The sequence below is a fragment of the Mixophyes fleayi genome, chromosome 5 (assembly GCF_038048845.1).
Source record: "Mixophyes fleayi isolate aMixFle1 chromosome 5, aMixFle1.hap1, whole genome shotgun sequence".
Taxonomy (NCBI): domain Eukaryota; kingdom Metazoa; phylum Chordata; class Amphibia; order Anura; family Limnodynastidae; genus Mixophyes; species Mixophyes fleayi.
In genome coordinates this window covers 203,498,234-203,519,649 of record NC_134406.1, presented here as the reverse complement: position 1 = coordinate 203,519,649, position 21,416 = coordinate 203,498,234, and the positions used below count along the sequence as shown (strand labels likewise).

General features: G+C 40.2%; 1 protein-coding gene across 1 annotated transcript in view; it reads right to left on the bottom strand.

Moving 5' to 3' along the window:
• Positions 1 to 21,416, bottom strand: part of PIEZO2 (piezo type mechanosensitive ion channel component 2) — a 377,083-nt gene that overhangs the window by 9,728 nt on the left and 345,939 nt on the right. Inside the window, exons 43-49 of the mRNA XM_075213287.1 lie at positions 20,074 to 20,206; positions 17,466 to 17,613; positions 16,230 to 16,444; positions 15,969 to 16,127; positions 15,102 to 15,249; positions 13,767 to 13,955; positions 8,645 to 8,737 (exon numbers count right to left, since the gene is read on the bottom strand). Of these exons, the coding sequence (XP_075069388.1) occupies positions 8,645 to 8,737; positions 13,767 to 13,955; positions 15,102 to 15,249; positions 15,969 to 16,127; positions 16,230 to 16,444; positions 17,466 to 17,613; positions 20,074 to 20,206 (1,085 nt within the window). The remainder of the gene's footprint in view (positions 1 to 8,644; positions 8,738 to 13,766; positions 13,956 to 15,101; positions 15,250 to 15,968; positions 16,128 to 16,229; positions 16,445 to 17,465; positions 17,614 to 20,073; positions 20,207 to 21,416) is intronic.

Below are 21,416 nucleotides of genomic sequence, written 5' to 3'. Positions count from 1 at the left end.
CCAAATCAAGAACACTCTCCAGGAGGTAGGTGTATATGTGTCAAAGTCAACAATCAAGAGAAGACTTCACAAGAGTGAACATAGAGGGTTCACCACAAGATGTAAACCATTTGTGAGCCACAAAATCAGGAAGACCAGATTAGAGTTTGCCAAACAACATCTAAAAAAGCCATTACAGTTTTGGAACAACATCCTATGGACACATGAGACAAAGATCAACTTGTACCAGATTGATGGGAAGAGAAGAGTATGGAGAAGGAAAGAAACTGCTCATGATCCAAAAAATACCACCTCATCAGTGAAGCATGGTGGTGGTAGTGTGATGGCGTGGGCATGTATGGCTGCCAATGGACCTGGTTCCTTTGTATTTATTGATGATGTGACTGCTGACAAAAGCAGCAGGATGAATTCTGAAGTGTTTATGGCAATATTATCTGCTCATATTCAGTCAAATGCTTCAGAACTCATTGGACGGCGCTTCACAGTGCAGATGGACAAAGACCCGAAGCATACTGCAAAAGCAACCAAAGAGTTTTTTTTAAGGCTAACAAGTGGAATGTTATGCAATGGCCAAGTCAATCACCTGACCTGAATTCGATTGGGCATGCATTTCACTTGATGAAGACAAAATTGAAGGGAAAATGCCCCAAGAACAAGCAGGAACTGAAGACATTTTCAGTAGAGGCCTGGCAGAGCATCACCAGCGATGAAACTCAGCGTCTGGTGATGTCTATGCGTTCCAGACTTCAGGCTGTAATTGTCTGCAAAGGATTTGCAACAAAGTATTAAAAAGTGAAAGTTTGATGTAGGATTGTTTAGTTTGTCCCATTACTTTTGGGGCTAGATTTACTAAGCTGCGGGTTTGAAAAAGTGGGGATGTTGCCTATAGCAACCAATCAGATTCTAGCTGTCATTTTGTAGAAGGTACTAAATAAATGACAGCTAGAATCTGATTGGTTGCTATAGGCAACATCCCCACATTTTCAAACTCGCAGCTTAGTAAATCTAGTCATTAGTCCCTTAAAAAGTGGGAGGCACATATAGAAACCGTTGTACTTCCTACACTGTTCATGTGATTTGGATGTAAATACCCTCAAATCAAAGCTGAAAGTCTGCAGTTAAAGCACATCTTGTTAGTTTCATTTCAAATCAATTGTGGTGGTGTAGAGCCCAAAATATGAGAATTGTGTCGATGTCACAATATTTATGGACTTGACTGTAGTTATATACCTAAGATAGGAATGTACCTAAACTCCTAAGCTATGAATATTTGGCTTTATCCTCAAATTTATCTGTGCAAAGGTCATTCCATCCAATGCCAGTCATATAATGCAGAGCCAAACTAGCCCCAATTGCTAGCCATATCTTGCTTAGGGAACCCCCTTTGGCAATTGTACTGAATCCTGAACGTTGAATCTTTTAACCACTCTATGAACTAGTGCGGTCTGTATAACCTCAGCTGCAAGCCCTGACCTTGACCTGTACCTATCATTCTCATGTCTATCAGCACTACTAGAAAGATTAGCCTGGAGGCTCCAACCTGTAGGTTTCCTGCAGCAAAGTATATTACTCTGTTGTGTTGGTCCCCAGTGGAGACTGGTGTTCCAGGTTAGCCAGCACCATCACTACTGAATTAATGGGGCCACATCTGGACATGACGTGATATAGCCCTTTTGTCAGTTATCAATTGCACAGAGTTATCTTATTTCCAGCACTATTTTACAACTCCTCTGCTCTCCTCATGTAATCCCTGTCATCATACTATTCCCAACTCCTCTGCTCTCCTCATGTATTCCCTGTCACCATACTATTCACCATACTATTCACAACTCCTCTGCTCTCCTCATGTATTCCCTGACACCATACTATTCACAACTCCTCTGCTCTCCTCATGTATTCCCTGACACCGTACTATTCACAACTCCTCTGCTCTCCTCATGTATTCCCAGTCACCATACTATTCACAACTCCTCTGCTCTCCTCATGTAATCCCTGTCACCATACTATTCACAACTCCTCTGCTCTCCTCATGTATTCCCTGACACCGTACTATTCACAATTCCTCTGCTCTCCTCATGTATTCCCTGTCACCATACTATTCACAACTCCTCTGCTCTCCTCATGTAATCCCAGTCATCATACTATTCACAACTCCTCTGCTCTCCTCATGTATTCCCTGACACCGTACTATTCACAACTCCTCTGCTCTCCTCATGTATTCCCTGTCACCATACTATTCACAACTCCTCTGCTCTCCTCATGTAATCCCAGTCATCATACTATTCCCAACTCCTCTGCTCTCCTCATGTAATCCATGTCACCATACTATTCCCAACTCCTCTGCTCTCCTCATGTAATCCCTGTCACCATACTATTCACAACTCCTCTGCTCTCCTCATGTATTCCCTGTCACCATACTATTCCCAACCCCTCTGCTCTCCTCATGTAATCCCTGTCACCATACTATTCACAACTCCTCTGCTCTCCTCATGTAATCCCTGTCACCATACTATTCACAACTCCTCTGTTCTCCTCATGTATTCCCTGTCACCATACTATTAACAACTCCTCTGCTCTCCTCATGTATTCCCAGTCACCATACTATTCCCAACTCCTCTGCTCTCCTCATGTATTCCCTGTCACCATACTATTCACAACTCCTCTGCTCTCCTCATGTATTCCCTGTCACCATACTATTAACAACTCCTCTGCTCTCCTCATGTATTCCCAGTCACCATACTATTCCCAACTCCTCTGCTCTCCTCATGTATTCCCTGTCACCATACTATTCACAACTCCTCTGCTCTCCTCATGTAATCCCTGTCACCATACTATTCACAACTCCTCTGCTCTCCTCATGTAATCCCTGTCACCATACTATTCCCAACTCCTCTGCTCTCCTCATGTAATCCCTGTCACCATACTATTCCCAACTCCTCTGCTCTCCTCATGTAATCCCTGTCACCATACTATTCACAACTCCTCTGCTCTCCTCATGTAATCCCTGTCACCATACTATTAACAACTCCTCTGCTCTCCTCATGTATTCCCAGTCACCATACTATTCCCAACTCCTCTGCTCTCCTCATGTATTCCCTGTCACCATACTATTCACAACTCCTCTGCTCTCCTCATGTATTCCCTGTCACCATACTATTCACAACTCCTCTGCTCTCCTCATGTAATCCCTGTCACCATACTATTCACAACTCCTCTGCTCTCCTCATGTATTCCCTGTCACTATACTATTCCCAACTCCTCTGCTCTCCTCATGTAATCCCTGACACCATACTATTCACAACTCCTCTGCTCTCCTCATGTATTCCCTGTCACTATACTATTCCCAACTCCTCTGCTCTCCTCATGTAATCCCTGTCACTATACTATTCCCAACTCCTCTGCTCTGCTCATGTATTCCCAGTCACCATACTATTCCCAACTCCTCTGCTCTCCTCATGTAATCCCTGTCACCATACTATTCACAACTCCTCTGCTCTCCTCATGTATTCCCAGTCACCATACTATTCACAACTCCTCTGCTCTCCTCATGTATTCCCTGTCACTATACTATTCCCAACTCCTCTGCTCTCCTCATGTAATCCCTGTCACTATACTATTCCCAACTCCTCTGCTCTGCTCATGTATTCCCAGTCACCATACTATTCCCAACTCCTCTGCTCTCCTCATGTAATCCCTGTCACCATACTATTCACAACTCCTCTGCTCTCCTCATGTATTCCCTGTCACCATACTATTCACAACTCCTCTGCTCTCCTCATGTATTCCCTGTCACTATACTATTCCCAACTCCTCTGCTCTCCTCATGTAATCCCTGTCACTATACTATTCCCAACTCCTCTGCTCTGCTCATGTATTCCCAGTCACCATACTATTCCCAACTCCTCTGCTCTCCTCATGTAATCCCTGTCACCATACTATTCACAACTCCTCTGCTCTGCTCATGTATTCCCAGTCACCATACTATTCCCAACTCCTCTGCTCTCCTTATGTAATCCCTGTCACCATACTATTCACAACTCCTCTGCTCTCCTCATGTATTCCCTGTCACCATACTATTCCCAACTCCTCTGCTCTCCTCATGTAATCCCTGTCACCATACTATTCACAACTCCTCTGCTCTCCTCATGTAATCCATGTCACCATACTATTCACAACTCCTCTGCTCTCCTCATGTATTTCCAGTCACCATACTATTCGCAACTCCTCTGCTCTCCTCATGTAATCCATGTCACCATACTATTCCCAACTCCTCTGCTCTCCTCATGTATTCCATGTCACCATACTATTCACAACTCCTCTGCTCTCCTCATGTAATCCCTGTCATCATACTATTCACAACTCCTCTGCTCTCCTCATGTAATCCATGTCACCATACTATTCACAACTCCTCTGCTCTCCTCATGTATTCCCTGTCACCATACTATTCCCAACTCCTCTGCTCTTCTCATGTATTCCCAGTCACCATACTATTCCCAACTCCTCTGCTCTCCTCATGTATTCCATGTCACCATACTATTCACAACTCCTCTGCTCTCCTCATGTATTCCCAGTCACCATACTATTCCCAACTCCTCTGCTCTCCTCATGTATTCCCTGTCACCATACTATTCACAACTCCTCTGCTCTCCTCATGTATTCCATGTCACCATACTATTCACAACTCCTCTGCTCTCCTCATGTAATCCCTGTCACCATACTATTCACAACTCCTCTGCTCTCCTCATGTATTCCCTGTCACCATACTATTCCAAACTCCTCTGCTCTCCTCATGTATTCCCGGTCACCATACTATTCACAACTCCTCTGCTCTCCTCATGTATTCCATGTCACCATACTAATCACAACTCCTCTGCTCTCCTCATGTAATCCCTGTCACCATACTATTCACAACTCCTCTGCTCTCCTCATGTATTCCGTGTCACCATACTACTCTAAACTCCTCTGCTCTCCTCATGTATTCCCTGTCACCATACTATTCACAACTCCTCTGCTCTCCTCATGTATTCCCTGTCACCATACTATTCACAACTCCTCTGCTCTCCTCATGTATTCCCTGTCACCATACTATTCACAACTCCTCTGCTCTCCTCATGTATTCCATGTCACCATACTATTCACAACTCCTCTGCTCTCCTCATGTAATCCATGTCACCATACTATTCACAACTCCTCTGCTCTCCTCATGTATTCCCTGTCACCATACTATTCACAACTCCTCTGCTCTCCTCATGTATTCCATGTCACCATACTATTCACAACTCCTCTGCTCTCCTCATGTAATCCCTGTCACCATACTATTCACAACTCATCTGCTCTCCTCATGTATTCCCTGTCACCATACTATTCCAAACTCCTCTGCTCTCCTCATGTATTCCATGTCACCATACTAATCACAACTCCTCTGCTCTCCTCATGTAATCCCTGTCACCATACTATTCACAACTCCTCTGCTCTCCTCATGTATTCCGTGTCACCATACTACTCTAAACTCCTCTGCTCTCCTCATGTATTCCCTGTCACCATACTATTCACAACTCCTCTGCTCTCCTCATGTATTCCCTGTCACCATACTATTCACAACTCCTCTGCTCTCCTCATGTATTCCCTGTCACCATACTATTCACAACTCCTCTGCTCTCCTCATGTATTCCATGTCACCATACTATTCACAACTCCTCTGCTCTCCTCATGTAATCCATGTCACCATACTATTCACAACTCCTCTGCTCTCCTCATGTATTCCCTGTCACCATACTATTCACAACTCCTCTGCTCTCCTCATGTATTCCATGTCACCATACTATTCACAACTCCTCTGCTCTCCTCATGTAATCCCTGTCACCATACTATTCACAACTCATCTGCTCTCCTCATGTATTCCCTGTCACCATACTATTCCAAACTCCTCTGCTCTCCTCATGTATTCCCTGTCACCATACTATTCACAACTCCTCTGCTCTCCTCATGTATTCCTTGTCACCATACTATTCACAACTCCTCTGCTCTCCTCATGTAATCCCTGTCACCATACTATTCACAACTCCTCTGCTCTCCTCATGTATACCATGTCACCATACTATTCACAACTCCTCTGCTCTCCTCATGTAATCCCTGTCATCATACTATTCACAACTCCTCTGCTCTCCTCATGTAATCCATGTCACCATACTATTCACAACTCCTCTGCTCTCCTCATGTATTCCCTGTCACCATACTATTCCCAACTCCTCTGCTCTCCTCATGTATTCCCAGTCACCATAATATTCCCAACTCCTCTGCTCTCCTCATGTATTCCATGTCACCATACTATTCACAACTCCTCTGCTCTCCTCATGTATTCCCAGTCACCATACTATTCCCAACTCCTCTGCTCTCCTCATGTATTCCATGTCACCATACTATTCACAACTCCTCTGCTCTCCTCATGTAATCCATGTCACCATACTATTCACAACTCCTCTGCTCTCCTCATGTATTCCCTGTCACCATACTATTCACAACTCCTCTGCTCTCCTCATGTATTCCATGTCACCATACTATTCACAACTCCTCTGCTCTCCTCATGTAATCCCAGTCACCATACTATTCACAACTCCTCTGCTCTCCTCATGTATTCCCAGTCACCATACTATTCACATCTCCTCTGCTCTCCTCATGTATTCCCTGTCACCATACTATTTACAACTCCTCTGCTCTCCTCATGTAATCCCTGTCACCATACTATTCACAACTCCTCTGCTCTCCTCATGTAATCCATGTCACCATACTATTCACAACTCCTCTGCTCTCCTCATGTATTTCCAGTCACCATACTATTCGCAACTCCTCTGCTCTCCTCATGTAATCCATGTCACCATACTATTCCCAACTCCTCTGCTCTCCTCATGTATTCCATGTCACCATACTATTCACAACTCCTCTGCTCTCCTCATGTAATCCCTGTCATCATACTATTCACAACTCCTCTGCTCTCCTCATGTAATCCATGTCACCATACTATTCACAACTCCTCTGCTCTCCTCATGTATTCCCTGTCACCATACTATTCCCAACTCCTCTGCTCTCCTCATGTATTCCCAGTCACCATACTATTCCCAACTCCTCTGCTCTCCTCATGTATTCCATGTCACCATACTATTCACAACTCCTCTGCTCTCCTCATGTATTCCCAGTCCCCATACTATTCCCAACTCCTCTGCTCTCCTCATGTATTCCATGTCACCATACTATTCACAACTCCTCTGCTCTCCTCATGTAATCCATGTCACCATACTATTCACAACTCCTCTGCTCTCCTCATGTATTCCCTGTCACCATACTATTCACAACTCCTCTGCTCTCCTCATGTATTCCATGTCACCATACTATTCACAACTCCTCTGCTCTCCTCATGTAATCCCTGTCACCATACTATTCACAACTCCTCTGCTCTCCTCATGTATTCCCTGTCACCATACTATTCCAAACTCCTCTGCTCTCCTCATGTATTCCCTGTCACCATACTATTCACAACTCCTCTGCTCTCCTCATGTATTCCATGTCACCATACTATTCACAACTCCTCTGCTCTCCTCATGTAATCCCTGTCACCATACTATTCACAACTCCTCTGCTCTCCTCATGTATTCCGTGTCACCATACTACTCCAAACTCCTCTGCTCTCCTCATGTATTCCCTGTCACCATACTATTCACAACTCCTCTGCTCTCCTCATGTATTCCCTGTCACCATACTATTCACAACTCCTCTGCTCTCCTCATGTATTCCCTGTCACCATACTATTCACAACTCCTCTGCTCTCCTTATGTAATCCCTGTCACCATACTATTCACAACTCCTCTGCTCTCCTCATGTATTCCATGTCACCATACTATTCCAAACTCCTCTGCTCTCCTCATGTATTCCCTGTCACCATACTATTCACAACTCCTCTGCTCTCCTCATGTATTCCATGTCACCATACTATTCACAACTCCTCTGCTCTCCTCATGTAATCCCTGTCACCATACTATTCACAACTCCTCTGCTCTACTCATGTATTCCGTGTCACCATACTATTCCAAACTCCTCTGCTCTCCTCATGTATTCCCTGTCACCATACTATTCACAACTCCTCTGCTCTCCTCATGTATTCCCTGTCACCATACTATTCACAACTCCTCTGCTCATGCATTCCCTGCCACCATAGTCTCTAGAACTTTTTTTTTAATTTTAGTAATATCACCTTTCTGGTTCCTGAGGTAGTCTATTGTACATAGACAAACTATTGAACCTTTGGTGTTTTATTTTTCTGAAATAAAAATATTATTAAAAGAAAAGATCATATTTATATAAAAGAGAGTGTATACCTGTTGCCCAGAAAGGGGAATACCCAAGAAGGTAACCCGCCCCCCCTACTCTCTATAGCCTATATTAATATTTGTGACTAGATTAAACCAGGAGATGCTGAAGCTGTTTGGAAAAAACTCCACTGAAACAAGCAGAATGTTTTAGTCCTGATAGTAATTAAGTGTTCTTTGGTTGTTTTTTTATTAGTTACTGCAATATACACATCTGGAAAACTAAGTACATCATTTTACATGACATGTAAGAAATATGACATTCATATAAGTCATTTACTTACCGTGTCCTTGTTGTGAGACCTCAAAAATGACTTGTATAAGTGTCCCTCCATATTTTTTAGCTGGTTCTGTTGTGCACTCATAGTAAAAATAGGCTGCAATGCAAACACAGTCCTTAAAATCCTGTCACTTTTTCAGCAGTACATATAAGAAGAAATGTATTGTAGGATTTTGAACACAACATAGTGACCTACCAACATTTCTAATCATGTCCAGTTAAGGTTTTTCCTGATCTATTGATTTAAAATCACTGGGGGTCATAAATGACTGAACACATCACAAATGTGTTCACCTTGTTTGGCGCTATGGTGTCTGCTTTTGTGCCTTTAATCTACGTATACTCTTAGATACACATCACAATTTACACTGAAACTACCTGTCTATTTAGATGCACCAGTGCTTTCATTGTGTGTGCTTTGTAATCTGTCATTCTCCTCTATATGTGACGCAAAGGTAACAAAGTCAGGTGAAAACACCATTTGGACACTTACCCCGTCATTAAATTTAACTTCCTCTGTTTTCTTGTAATGTACTACTCGCTTGAACCTTATTTTGCTACTCTTGCACACATTAAATTAAATGGACATCAGCGTTACATAAATGAATATATATTTTATGTTTTTTTTACTACACAAAAGGTACAAAATAATGTGCATGATGTTAGAAAAATAGATGCTGTGCCGTCCAATAAAATAAAATGACCCCCACTGTATATACAGATCTATTGCAAAACAGGCAGATATCTCTTGCACTATTCACTTAACAAGCCAGACTAAGACTATCTAGGCTATTAACACCACTATTGGCTCATTAATCATTATATTCCATTAGATTTACAGTGATAAGATGATGGAAATGAAGGAGGCTTAAGCTAATCAAGAACATTTGCATTATTATGATTGAAGTCTTCAAATAGGCTCTTAAAACTCACCTCTTCCTTAAAGCCTACCAGCCTTCCACTTAACCTTCTCTCTATACTCAGTCTTGTCATCTCGCTCCTCTCTCCACACTCGCTCACATCACCTCGCTCCTCCTGTGCTTGATCCCCTCTACTGACTCCCTTTGTGCCAGGCGTCTGCTTGCCCTCCCTTTATAATCTAAGCTCTTATGAGCAGGGCCCTCTTTCCTCCTGTCTCTTTACCTACTCCAACTTCACTATAATTGTTATGCCTGGAGCCTCTGAAGTCATGGTATTGCTAGTTGTTCTATACTGTTTTCCCTGTATGGTCTATTGTTTGTATTGTGTACGGCATTGCAGACACCTTGTGGTGCCATATAAATAAAATATAATAATAATTGTAATTGAAGCCTATCTCAACAATAAACAGTGCCAATGTAGACTTTAGCTTAAACTTGTAGCTTACACTTTAAACATGACAGGCCTGAGTCATTAAGGAAAGCAAAGCAAAAAAATGGAGTAACTTTACACCTTGGCAAAAACATGTTACATGGGATGGGGAGATGAATTTAAAATGTGGGGACAGATTTATAGTTGGGACAGGGTATGTCCTAGATCAACTTTAAATTTCAGTGTAGAAATTAGAGATGGGCGGGTCCGGTTCCCCGAGAACCAAACCCACCCGAACTTTGGGTATCCGAGTACCGAGCTGAGCAGCTCGGTACTCTCCCGCTCGTTCCGAATCCAAATCGAAGCCGAATGTCATCGTGACGTCGTCGGATCTCGGGGCTCAGTTCTCGCGATACTTCAACATTATAAATACACGCCTTCACAGCAATCCATCGCCATTTGACAGAGGGAGAGAGCAGGGTGTAGTCACAGGCTGATTAGAGCAGGGACAGAGAATCCAATATTCTTCTTGCAATTGCTCTAACAAAAATCGCTAGAGAAGAGAGGAGGATAGAGGTTTATTATTTTTTGTTAATATTTGGCACTCCTCAGTGCTTTTAGGGTGTCCCCCATAATTGTGCATAAATATTTCTGGCTGTCAAAAGTCATATCTGTCAGCAGTATCTACCAACTAATTGTTAGCACTCCTCAGTGCTTTTGGGGTGTCCCCCATAATTGTGCATAAATATTTCTGGCTGTCAAAAGTCATATCTGTCAGCAGTATCTACCAACTAATTTTTAGCACTCCTCTGTGCTTTTGGGGTGTCCCCCATAACTGTGCATAAATATTTCTGGCTGTCAAAAGTCATATCTGTCAGCAGTATCTACCAACTCATTTTTAGCACTCCTCAGTGCTTTTGGGGTGTCCCCCATAATTGTGCATAAATATTTCTGGCTGTCAAAAGTCATATCTGTCAGCAGTATCTACCAACTAATTTTTAGCACTCCTCAGTGCTTTTGGGGTGTCCCCCATAATTGTGCATAAATATTTCTGGCTGTCAAAAGTCATATCTGTCAGCAGTATCTACCAACTAATTGTTAGCACTCCTCAGTGCTTTTGGGGTGTCCCCCATAACTGTGCATAAATATTTCTGGCTGTCAAAAGTCATATCTGTCAGCAGTATCTACCAACTAATTTTTAGCACTCCCCAGTGCTTTGCGCCCAGAATGGATTAAAAGCAGTCCACATATGATCTAAATGAGCAACCAGGTTCTGTCACTAGTCCTGATGTTAGTGTTCCCAGTACGTCATCTGGCCAAGGCGATGTCAAACAACAGAGTGTTTCCAAATTAGTGCAAAAAACAAAACCCCCAAAAAAATTTACTGTATTGAAGCGAAAAAGAAGTGTAACTGAGCAAAAGTTAAGTGACGATAAAAAAAAATTGCAAGCATGCCATTCTACACACGCAGTGGCAAAGAGAGAATGAGGCCTTCACCTTTGGCTATTAGTGGCAGATCCCAAAAAGTTACCCAGCCTACAATTGGTGCACAACTACTGTTACGCGTCAAAGCCGAGCTGCAAGATAATAGTAAGGTATTAGAGGAGAATGTTTGCTCTGATTCATAAATGACAACAATCCCTGTGGAGAGTCCATCCAACAGTGGGATGTCTAATCGTGAGCATTCTGCTGATGTGTGCCTTAATAGCCCGAGTGTAGCCGGTGATACCCAAATTGAGGATGCCACTTTGGAATTAGAAGAGGATGAGGGGGAGATTTGTGTAGGCGACGAGGGCGCTAATGAGGATGTTGATGAGGATGAGGTTGTTTGTGTAAGTCCTGCACCAGTGGCAGCAGTTCTGACACGTGACAAGAAAAAGGCCATTGTCATGCCTGGGCATAAAACAAAAAAATCCACTTCTTATGTGTGGAATTATTTCTACCCAAATCCAGACAACAATTGTATAGCCATTTGTAGTGTATGTCAAGCCACAGTCAGTCGAGGGAGGGACCTTAACCATCTTGGAACCTCGTCTATGTTACGCCATTTAACGAGAGTTCATGGCAAAGTGTTGGGAAAAGCTGAAAGTTCTTCCCAAAAAAATACAAGCACTCCATCATCAGCTAAGACCCTCCGCTCACCGACATCCCAACGGCTACAAAATACACCCACCACACCATCCTCATCAATATCCTCAGTAGCGCTCGGAGTTAGCCCGGCATCCCACTTAAGGCTGGATGACTCCTGCACTATTATTGATTCCTCTGAAGAAAGCGTTAGTCCCACTGCTGCTGCTGTTGCTGCTGCTGGGGGTGAATCGTCATCCCAGAGGCAGGTCAAGAAATTTATCCTTAAGGGTAGGGTGTCATAGACAGAGTGACCCCAAACTGACTTTGTCCATTTCTCATAATATTGTACAGTCTATAACGGCTGAATTTTTTGGTATTTTATACAAGTGGAGGGGGGCCTAGAGAGACAGAAACCAAACTGGCTTTCTCCATGTCAATTAATATTGTACAGTCTATAACGGCTGAATTTTTTTGTATTTTTGACAAGTGGAGGGGGGCCTATAGAGGCAGAAACCAAACTGGCTTTGTCCATTTCAATTAATATTGTACAGTCTATAACGGCTGAATTTTTTGTTTTTTTAAACAAGTGGAGGGGGGCCTATAGAGACAGAAAGCAAACTGCCTTTTTCCATTTCTTTACATATTTAACTATAAGTGTAGGGTGTAATATACATCCAAAGACGATGGCTGCATTGCCAATATGCATAGATGGAGAGGAAGACAATCTGTTTTGTGTGTAGAATAAATGAAGGCCTACCAACGAAGAATTAAACTGTTTTTTTGGATGATTTATTACCTCAACAATTAGATTACTTATCTCTAAAACAGTTAGAGCACTAAATTGGGTTATTTTAGGCCCAAAAACATTGATTTTCCAACAAAATAGCAAAACAAAACCAAAACCAAAACCAAAACACGCAATGGCGGTTTTGCAAAACCAAAACCAAAACCAAAACACGACGGTAATCCAGATCCAAAACCGAATCCAAAACCAAAACACGGGGGTCAGTGACCATCTCTAGTAGAAATAAAGCTATCAAGTATTTATGTGCTACATGAAAAAGCAGCCAGTATTTTCCTTATGTACAAAATAGTAAACTAATTTGCACCCCTTGTATTGTAACATGGTTTGCCCAGGATCAAATTTACTCCTTTTTTTTCCCTCCTCTTTTTGTCCTTAATGACTCAGGCCGGCATGACAACCAAGCTGTTTTGAATGATAGTGTCTTTTGATATAATATGACATTGTGAGCAGCTAAGATATGAGAAATCAGAGCCAAAATAAACCAAAGTTTTCAAGTACAGCATCATAGGCATTTACGGTTGGTATGGTATGATCTGAGTATGACATTTTTTGGCATCAGTAATATTAATAAAGTTGCACTTATTGGGCAACATAGTGAGCTGCTATTTTTTTCAGCAGATCACATGACACTTAAGGATTTTTCTCTTAATTATTTGATCATTTGAAATTTGGCTGCGAGGTAACCCTGGTTCTCTAGCTATACTAAGGAACCTCAATCTTGAAGAGTGGAACTTACTTCATGTAGTACGCAGTGGATTCTACAACACAACAACTATGCAACACTAGATTGGAGCATGACTCACTTTGTAGAACAAAAACTTTATGAAGTGAGCTTTTCATCACTCTTACTAACTTAATTACTTTTGTGGCAACAATAACAAATGAAAGGCTTGCACAATTAAATAATAGTATGCTATAGCTTTCCCAATTGCTATAAAACAATAATATTAATTAGGCTTACCTGGTAACCTCCAAGAGATATTTTAATGGATACATCCAGGGGCCTGTTTGTGACACCAGCAACTGATTTTATTAAGGACATGAAAAGTAGAGGGAACCAGACAATGCAAATCAGAAGAACCACAATCATGCCGCCCATTCCATACTTCACCACTTTCTTCTTCTTCTGACCCCGGGGCTGAGGATATCTCTATAGATATATGATATAAATAATTGACAGATAGATAGCATACACTTAAAACCAAGAATAGAGCTAAAATAAATAATTTTCACGCTACATAAGAGACATCTTGTGGCGTTTCCTCCGAACTGACGATTCTCTGGGCTTTTCCATCATTATTTAAATGGCAATTTTATTACAAAACAAAGCCCTTCGGGTTTTGTGTACAATAAAATTGCTGTTTTAAAAAGATGACGGCACAGCACAGAGAATCATCAGTTCGGAGGAACACTTGGTCTTAAGGACATCTAGTGTATGATAATGTACATATATGACTACTGATAAATCTACAGAAAGTAAATGTTAAAAATAATACCAATATACAAAAATAACAAAAACTACATTTTTTTTATCCTGATTTGCATTTATATTATTAAGTTGGAAGTTTGCAGTATCAAAGTCAAACAATTTCCGCTTTTTATGGTACACAATAGGTAAACAAATTTTGGCAATTAGAACTAAGCATTAGACATGTCCCAGAGGGTTGTTTTTTATACATACTAACTGGCACAACATTTTTATAAATGTCACATAGGTACAGCAGTCTATTTTTAAAATAACTGTGTTTACTTATCTAGTGGTGTTCTACAAATTTGATAAAAGCTACTCCGTGAATGCAAATTAAATTAGAACTCCAATTAATTGCATGCAGTTTTCTTGGTTGCTGATTGTTTAGACTATTTTGTGATTATATTAAGTTATGCTTAGACTCACTAAGATGGTGTTTGAAATATTAGATATTTGTTCAAGATTATATATTGTGCTTTGTTTGCGTGACAGGTGGAAAGACCGTAAATACAAAATATTCAAGGCTCACATATATCCAAGATAATAACATTTTTAAGATGGACAACAAATTTTCTTTCACAATTACACTCTTTAAATGTACATCTGAACTGTGTGCTGACATGTGCTACCAGACTTATTTGGCAACTGCTTAAACATCTCTTCCCAGTCAGTTAATCACCTAGACAAAAGCCTAACATCAGGACAGTTAACTGGTTTCTGTAGTTTTGTTTCATTGGTTTTGACACTAGATAATGTGGCATTGCAAGTATGTCAAGTAAAACATTCGTCTTTTAATTTCAAAAATAAAAATGACTGTAAATTCTTTACCTTTTCTGATTCTCGCCAGCATTTTAGTATAAATATATGTGCATAAATATCCTCTACACAGATCCAGCTGGAAAGACTGAGTGTAGTGTCAGTCCATACCCAATCCATGACAGCTCGCAGCTCAGTTAAAAATGGCACCAGGCGAAAGCTGAGGAGAGAGATGACACATCAATGGAGCCGGTGGCAGCTTTAGTAGCTGATCTCAAAGCTCTGCAGAACACACGTTACTTATAATTCTTTAGACCTCTTGTAAAGACTACAAGTTTTTTTGACGATTGCCTATATATCAATATATATTTGCACTACTTAGAAGGAGGGATGCAATGAAGGGGGAGCCATAAAATTCTGCAAAGACTGCATATTATGGCTTTAAAGAGTGTGTATATTCTGAGTTTATGTTGGGGTTGATTACAGACTCCAATAAATATATCCATTTAAACATATTGGGCCTGATTCATTAAGGATCTTAAATGAAGAAGTTTCTTATTTATGTCTCCTGGACAAAACCATGTTACAATGCAAGGGGTGCAAATTAGTTTTCTGTTTTGCACATAAGTTAAATACTGACTGTTTTTTCATGTATCACACAAATATCAACTTTAAATTTCAGTGTACAAATAAGCTATCAAGTATTTGTGGGCTCATGACAAAACAGTCAGTATTTAACTTATGTGCAAAACAGAAAACTAATTTTCACCCCTTTCATTGTAACATGGTTGTGTCCAGGAGACTTAAATAAGAAACGTCTTAGTTTAAGATCTAAGATCCTTAATGAATCAGGCCCATGGTTTTTACTGTATTCCTGGAGTATTTTCTGCTGTGGATAATATGTGTTGGGTACAGTCTTAAGATACGTAAGATACTCACCCTTGAAATAAGAACAGGTTGACATAATTGTAGCTCTTTGTGAGGAAGTTCCCAAGCACTCGTGTTGGATATCCACAACGAATTTGATAAGCTGAGAGTCCAAAATAGATACACTTCACAAAATACCACAGCTGGGCAACAGTGTTCTGACTAAATTTCCTGTACGCAAACAAGAACATTGATTATTTCATCATTAACTCCGCAAAGGAATTACATGTAAATAGTTCTAAAACAAATAAACAACCAGGACTTATAGCTAACCTTTCTGTTACTCCCGGCAAAATGAAGAACATCCAAAAATGTATTCCAAACACAAGGATAACTTGAAAAATGACTTTCCCCATGACAGTTTTTCTGAGATAGAGTGCACGGTCAACAACCATGGTTCCAAACTGTATCAACACCATCACCAAGAAAGCCTCTGGCACCTGGTCTTCTGACAAAGAGGAGGTGATGTCTGCCGCAGCTGAGTGTTTCTGAGAATATAAATATGGTATCAGCTGTATGATGTATACACGTTCTTACTTTTTAGCAAGTGTGACTCCATCTCTGATCATTTTTGTTTAACCACACAGGATTGCTTTCTCACTATTATTTGTTTTCTTATACATCTTTTAACACCTCAGTAGCTAAACAGCCAATGCCAGTTCATTCTGCCAATAGTATGCCAATTTACAGTTACAATAAGTATAACATAATCAAAATCTCCACTATTGTTCTCATTCAGCTGAATGTCATTCAAGAAAATGAGAAAATCTCCAATAAACATTTTTGTCTGTGCTGATAACAAATATTCCCTATGTTTAACGAAAATCTCAATTTTCACCTCTTATAGCAAGCAAGACCACCAATCAAAATTCACTTTTTTTTAATGACTTTGAAGCCTTACATAGATGTAATAACAGCACCCTGTTCATCATATGAGAAGCTGCAACTCATATCAAGTACAAGCTTGATAGGATCAGTCATCAACTTGGGTCAAGCAGGGCCATCTTAACAACATTATGGGCCCCCGGGCAAAGCAGTGCACCGGGGCCCCTAGATATAGATATAGATATAGATATATAGATGTATACAAATACAGATATAGATATAGATATATAGAGATAGAGATATATAGATGTACTTGCTCAGTGACCCTTGTAGGTTTTTTTTGCAGGTTTTGTGCTTTTGCAGGATTATTTATTCTCATTAAGAGCCGTGCCTATGGGGCCCGCTTGCCCGTGGGGGCCCCGGGCAGCTGCCCATCGTGCCCAATGGAAAAGATGGCCCTGGGGTCAAGTCCACATCTGTAGTTTTTAATGTTTTTATTTCCTTGTTGCAGAAGATACTGAACAGTATTTTCCTGTCCTATTCATTCTATATTACAAGTCATTTTTGTATCTAATTATTTAACACTAATTTTCTACCTACACTTACATACAGCAATGTTGAAACTACTAATTTCACTAGCAGTAGTACAACAAACTTGGAGATCTCCTTAGTGTAATGACTTACGCCAAATGCCCAGAAGCCAAATACAATTACGATGAAGTCTACAGTATCTGCCAGGAACATTAGCACATAGACATCTGTTACAGCACTGTAGTCTGGATGAATGAGGTTGTAAAAAAACTGTCTGATTGGCAAATATATCTGAAGTATTCTGGAAAAAAGAAACAATACATAAAAAATGAGCAATTCATTAAGGTATGCACCCTGTTGCACCCATTTGTATAAGAAATCATATTTATAGTAAAGATACAGTGGTCTATCATACACTGTCTTTCTACTGGAGCTCAATTTAAAAATAAAGTGTGATTCAACAATTATAAAAAAGAAATAATCAAATCAAAGCACATTTCATAGCCTGTAATCATTAAGATTAATAATAAAAGCATAATGTGACATAGTAACATTGTAAAACAGTTGATGAGGTTGAAAAAAGATACCAGTCCATCAAGTTCAACCTATTTGGATCTCCTGCGATCCTGCACTTATATTTGAAATTGATCCAGAGTAAGGAACCACCAATCTGTTTCAATTGTGAAAATCGTCCCAGACCCAATATTGCAGTCCTATTTTTACCCTATATCCACTACCATCCTTCATTTTAATTAACGGTCATATCCTTGAATACACTTTTCCGCTAAAAATTTGTCTAACCCTTTCTTAAACATATCTATTGAATCTGCCATCACAACGTTCCCTGGCAATGAATTCCATATCTTGACTGCCCTTACTGTAAAGAACACCTTCCTTTGCTGGTTGTGAAATTTCCTCTCCTCTAACCTTAGGGGGTGACCGCGTGTCCTGTGTATAGTCCTTGGGGTAAAACATTCCCATGAAAGTTCTCTGTATTGACCCTCAATGTATTTCTACATAGTAATCATATCTCCCCTTAGATGCCTCTTTTCTTAAGTAAACATGCCTAAACAGGCTAACCTTTCCTCATAACTTAATGACTCCATACCAATCAATTTTGTCGCGCTTCTCTGAACCCTTTCTAGTTCCAAATTATCTTTTTTATAGAGCAGTGCCCAGAACTGTACTGCATATTGAAGATGAGGTCTTACCAACGATTTATACAGTGGCAAAATTACACTGTCGTCCCTTGCATCCATGCCCCTTTTTATGCATGCCAATACTTTGTTTGCCCTTGCAGCTGCGGCTTGACATTGAGCACTATTGCTAAGTCTACTGTCTACGAGCACTCCCAAATCCTTTTCCATTATAGATACTGCTAAATTAATTCCATTTAATTTATAGATTGCGTTCTTGATTTTGATCCCTAAATGCATAACCTTACATTTATCTATGTTAAACCTCATATTCCATTTGGCCACCCAATCCTCCAGTTTATTTAAGTCCCTCTGTAGAGAAACTACATCTTGCTCTGATTTTATTACCTTACAGAGTTTAGTGTCATCTGCAAAAATAGAAACTTTACTCTCTAAACCATCAGCAAGGTCATTAATAAATATATTAAAAAGAAGTGGTCCCAGCACGGAACCTTGAGGTACTCCACTTAAAAACTTTTGATCAATTAGAAAATGTTCCATTTATCACAAATCTCTGTTCCCTATTCTCTAACCAGTTTTCGATCCAAGTACAAATGTTGTTTCCTAGACCCAGTTCCCTTATTTTGTAAACCAACCTCTTGTGTGGCACTGTATCAAAGGCCTTTGCAAAATCTAAGTAGACCACATCTACTGTGCTGCCCTGGTCTAAGTTCCCACTAACTTCCTCGTAGAAACTAATTAGATTAGTTTGACATGACCTATCCCTCACAAAACCATACATGACTAATCATGGCCTATAGACCTTGTCTGTAGGTTAGGAGACTGCAAGATTAGATCTCACTTATCTAGATAGAGAAATTGTGCTCACTTGGGCTGGGTACATACTACAGTGTTTTCAGACGATTATCAGACCAATCAAATGATCAACAACCATTCGGCCCGATATCGAATTAGTGTGTAAGCTGCAACGATGATCGATTATCGTTCCAAAGCACATCATATAGTTTTATTTGATTTTTAAATTGAACTGAAAATGTCATTCAAAGATAGAACGATATTGTACCAATTCTGCAGTGTGTATGCACATGGACCAGCAGTGTCCATAGATCTCTATGAAGTGTGCAGACTCACGATCTTTTCAGCCAATGGTTATGACAGATGAAGAGCACAGATCTCAAGGTAAATCGTGTAAAACATGTATAGTGTGTACACATGAATTGGCATGCTGATCGGGACTTATTTATTTTCTATCACCGGCAAAATCGTTAATGATGTCATATCGGGAGACATTTTTTGTAGTGCGTACCCAGCCTAAACAGGATTTTAGGAACACGTAGGGTAGATGTTATTCTGGACAGATTTAATATATCTTTTAGTTATTTCAGATCTATAGTATCCATCTAAGTAAAATGTATAAAATGAGATTTATTAAAGATGAATATGAGTTTAATTACTCTTAAATAACAGTTAACACTACAAAATTGTATACCATTAAGACATGGAGAAAATAAACGTTACTATGAGAATAAATTTATGTAAGTAAAAAGATGTACAACTATACAATGAGTAACAATAAGAAAAATCCCCCATATCAAGGTACTTACGTTTTAATGGTAAAAGCTTTTGCTTTGATGAGTTGCTCTCGAAGTTTTTCCATGAGCAGTTCCTTTCTAGATTTTTGCTTTATACTTAATATGCTGCTACCTTTCTGGCTGCTGTTTCGAGTGCTGGTGCTACCTTTAGTATAAAGAAAATACAAATGTTCTTACTTTTATGTTCAAAGAATTTATTCTCATTTTCTACATGTTATTCTTGTATTTATTTAAGTTGCACAGTCACTGTCAGTAAGCAAGAGGTAAAAGCTGGAAACAATGTGTGCTGAGTTCCTGCATCTCCCCATGCACAAAGTGTGATTTAAAGTATCCTGTTTGTAATGAGTGATCAGAGACATGTGTTACAATCAACATTATCAGTATATTAACAAAAACATTCAGGACCATCAAGTGCTGAAGTGATGCAAACCCTGCAATTTATGATTAATACAATATATAGTATTTATTATAAATGACTTAGGCCACAGTTTACACTTACTATATACTTGTAACTCTAATTTCAGGTATATGATTTATCTTGTATATAAAAATATAATATTTGTCACTGTGATAGTTACTATTTAATCTATGTGTTCTACTTTACCTTTTACATTTGAAATTTAAACAGAAATATTATATGTGCTTGACTAGATCTCCAATGTGTCCCGATTTCCCCAGGAAAGTCACCTTTATTACACAAGAAATAAAACACAATGCTCTTTTCCCCATAATTCAGACTTCTGATGGTCCCACATTAGCATAATAAATTGGTTTAGGAACTTGTTCAGTTATAGGTTCCTGTAACAATTTTCCTTTATTTGTCACCTGGATGGAAGCCTACGGTTAGTGTTATGGTCTAAACAAGCTGTAGGTTCTAAGAGTGCACTGGTTTTTAATTGAATATATGGTTCTCCCTGTATACAATTAATACATTTAATTAAATACTGTGGGGGTCATGTATTGTTGGATGCAATTTACAATGTTAGTGTAATGTGTCCCGTACTTTATAGTCCAAGCCATACATATCTTAAGATACATGTGATTTGGTATAGTACACAAAATAAGGTATGTGGGGAGATGTGCGGAGGTGTGAGGGGAGATGTGCAGAGGTGAGAGGGGAGATGTGCAGAGGTGAGAGGGGAGATGTGCAGAGGTGAGAGGGGAGATGTGCGGAGATGTGTGGGGAGATGTGCGGAGGTGTGAGGGGAGATGTGCAGAGGTGTGTGGGGAGATGTGCGGAGGTGTGAGGGGAGATGTGCGGAGATGTGTGGGGAGATGTGCGGAGGTGTGAGGGGAGATGTGCGGAGGTGTGAGGGGAGATGTGCGGAGGTGTGAGGGGAGATGTGCAGAGGTGA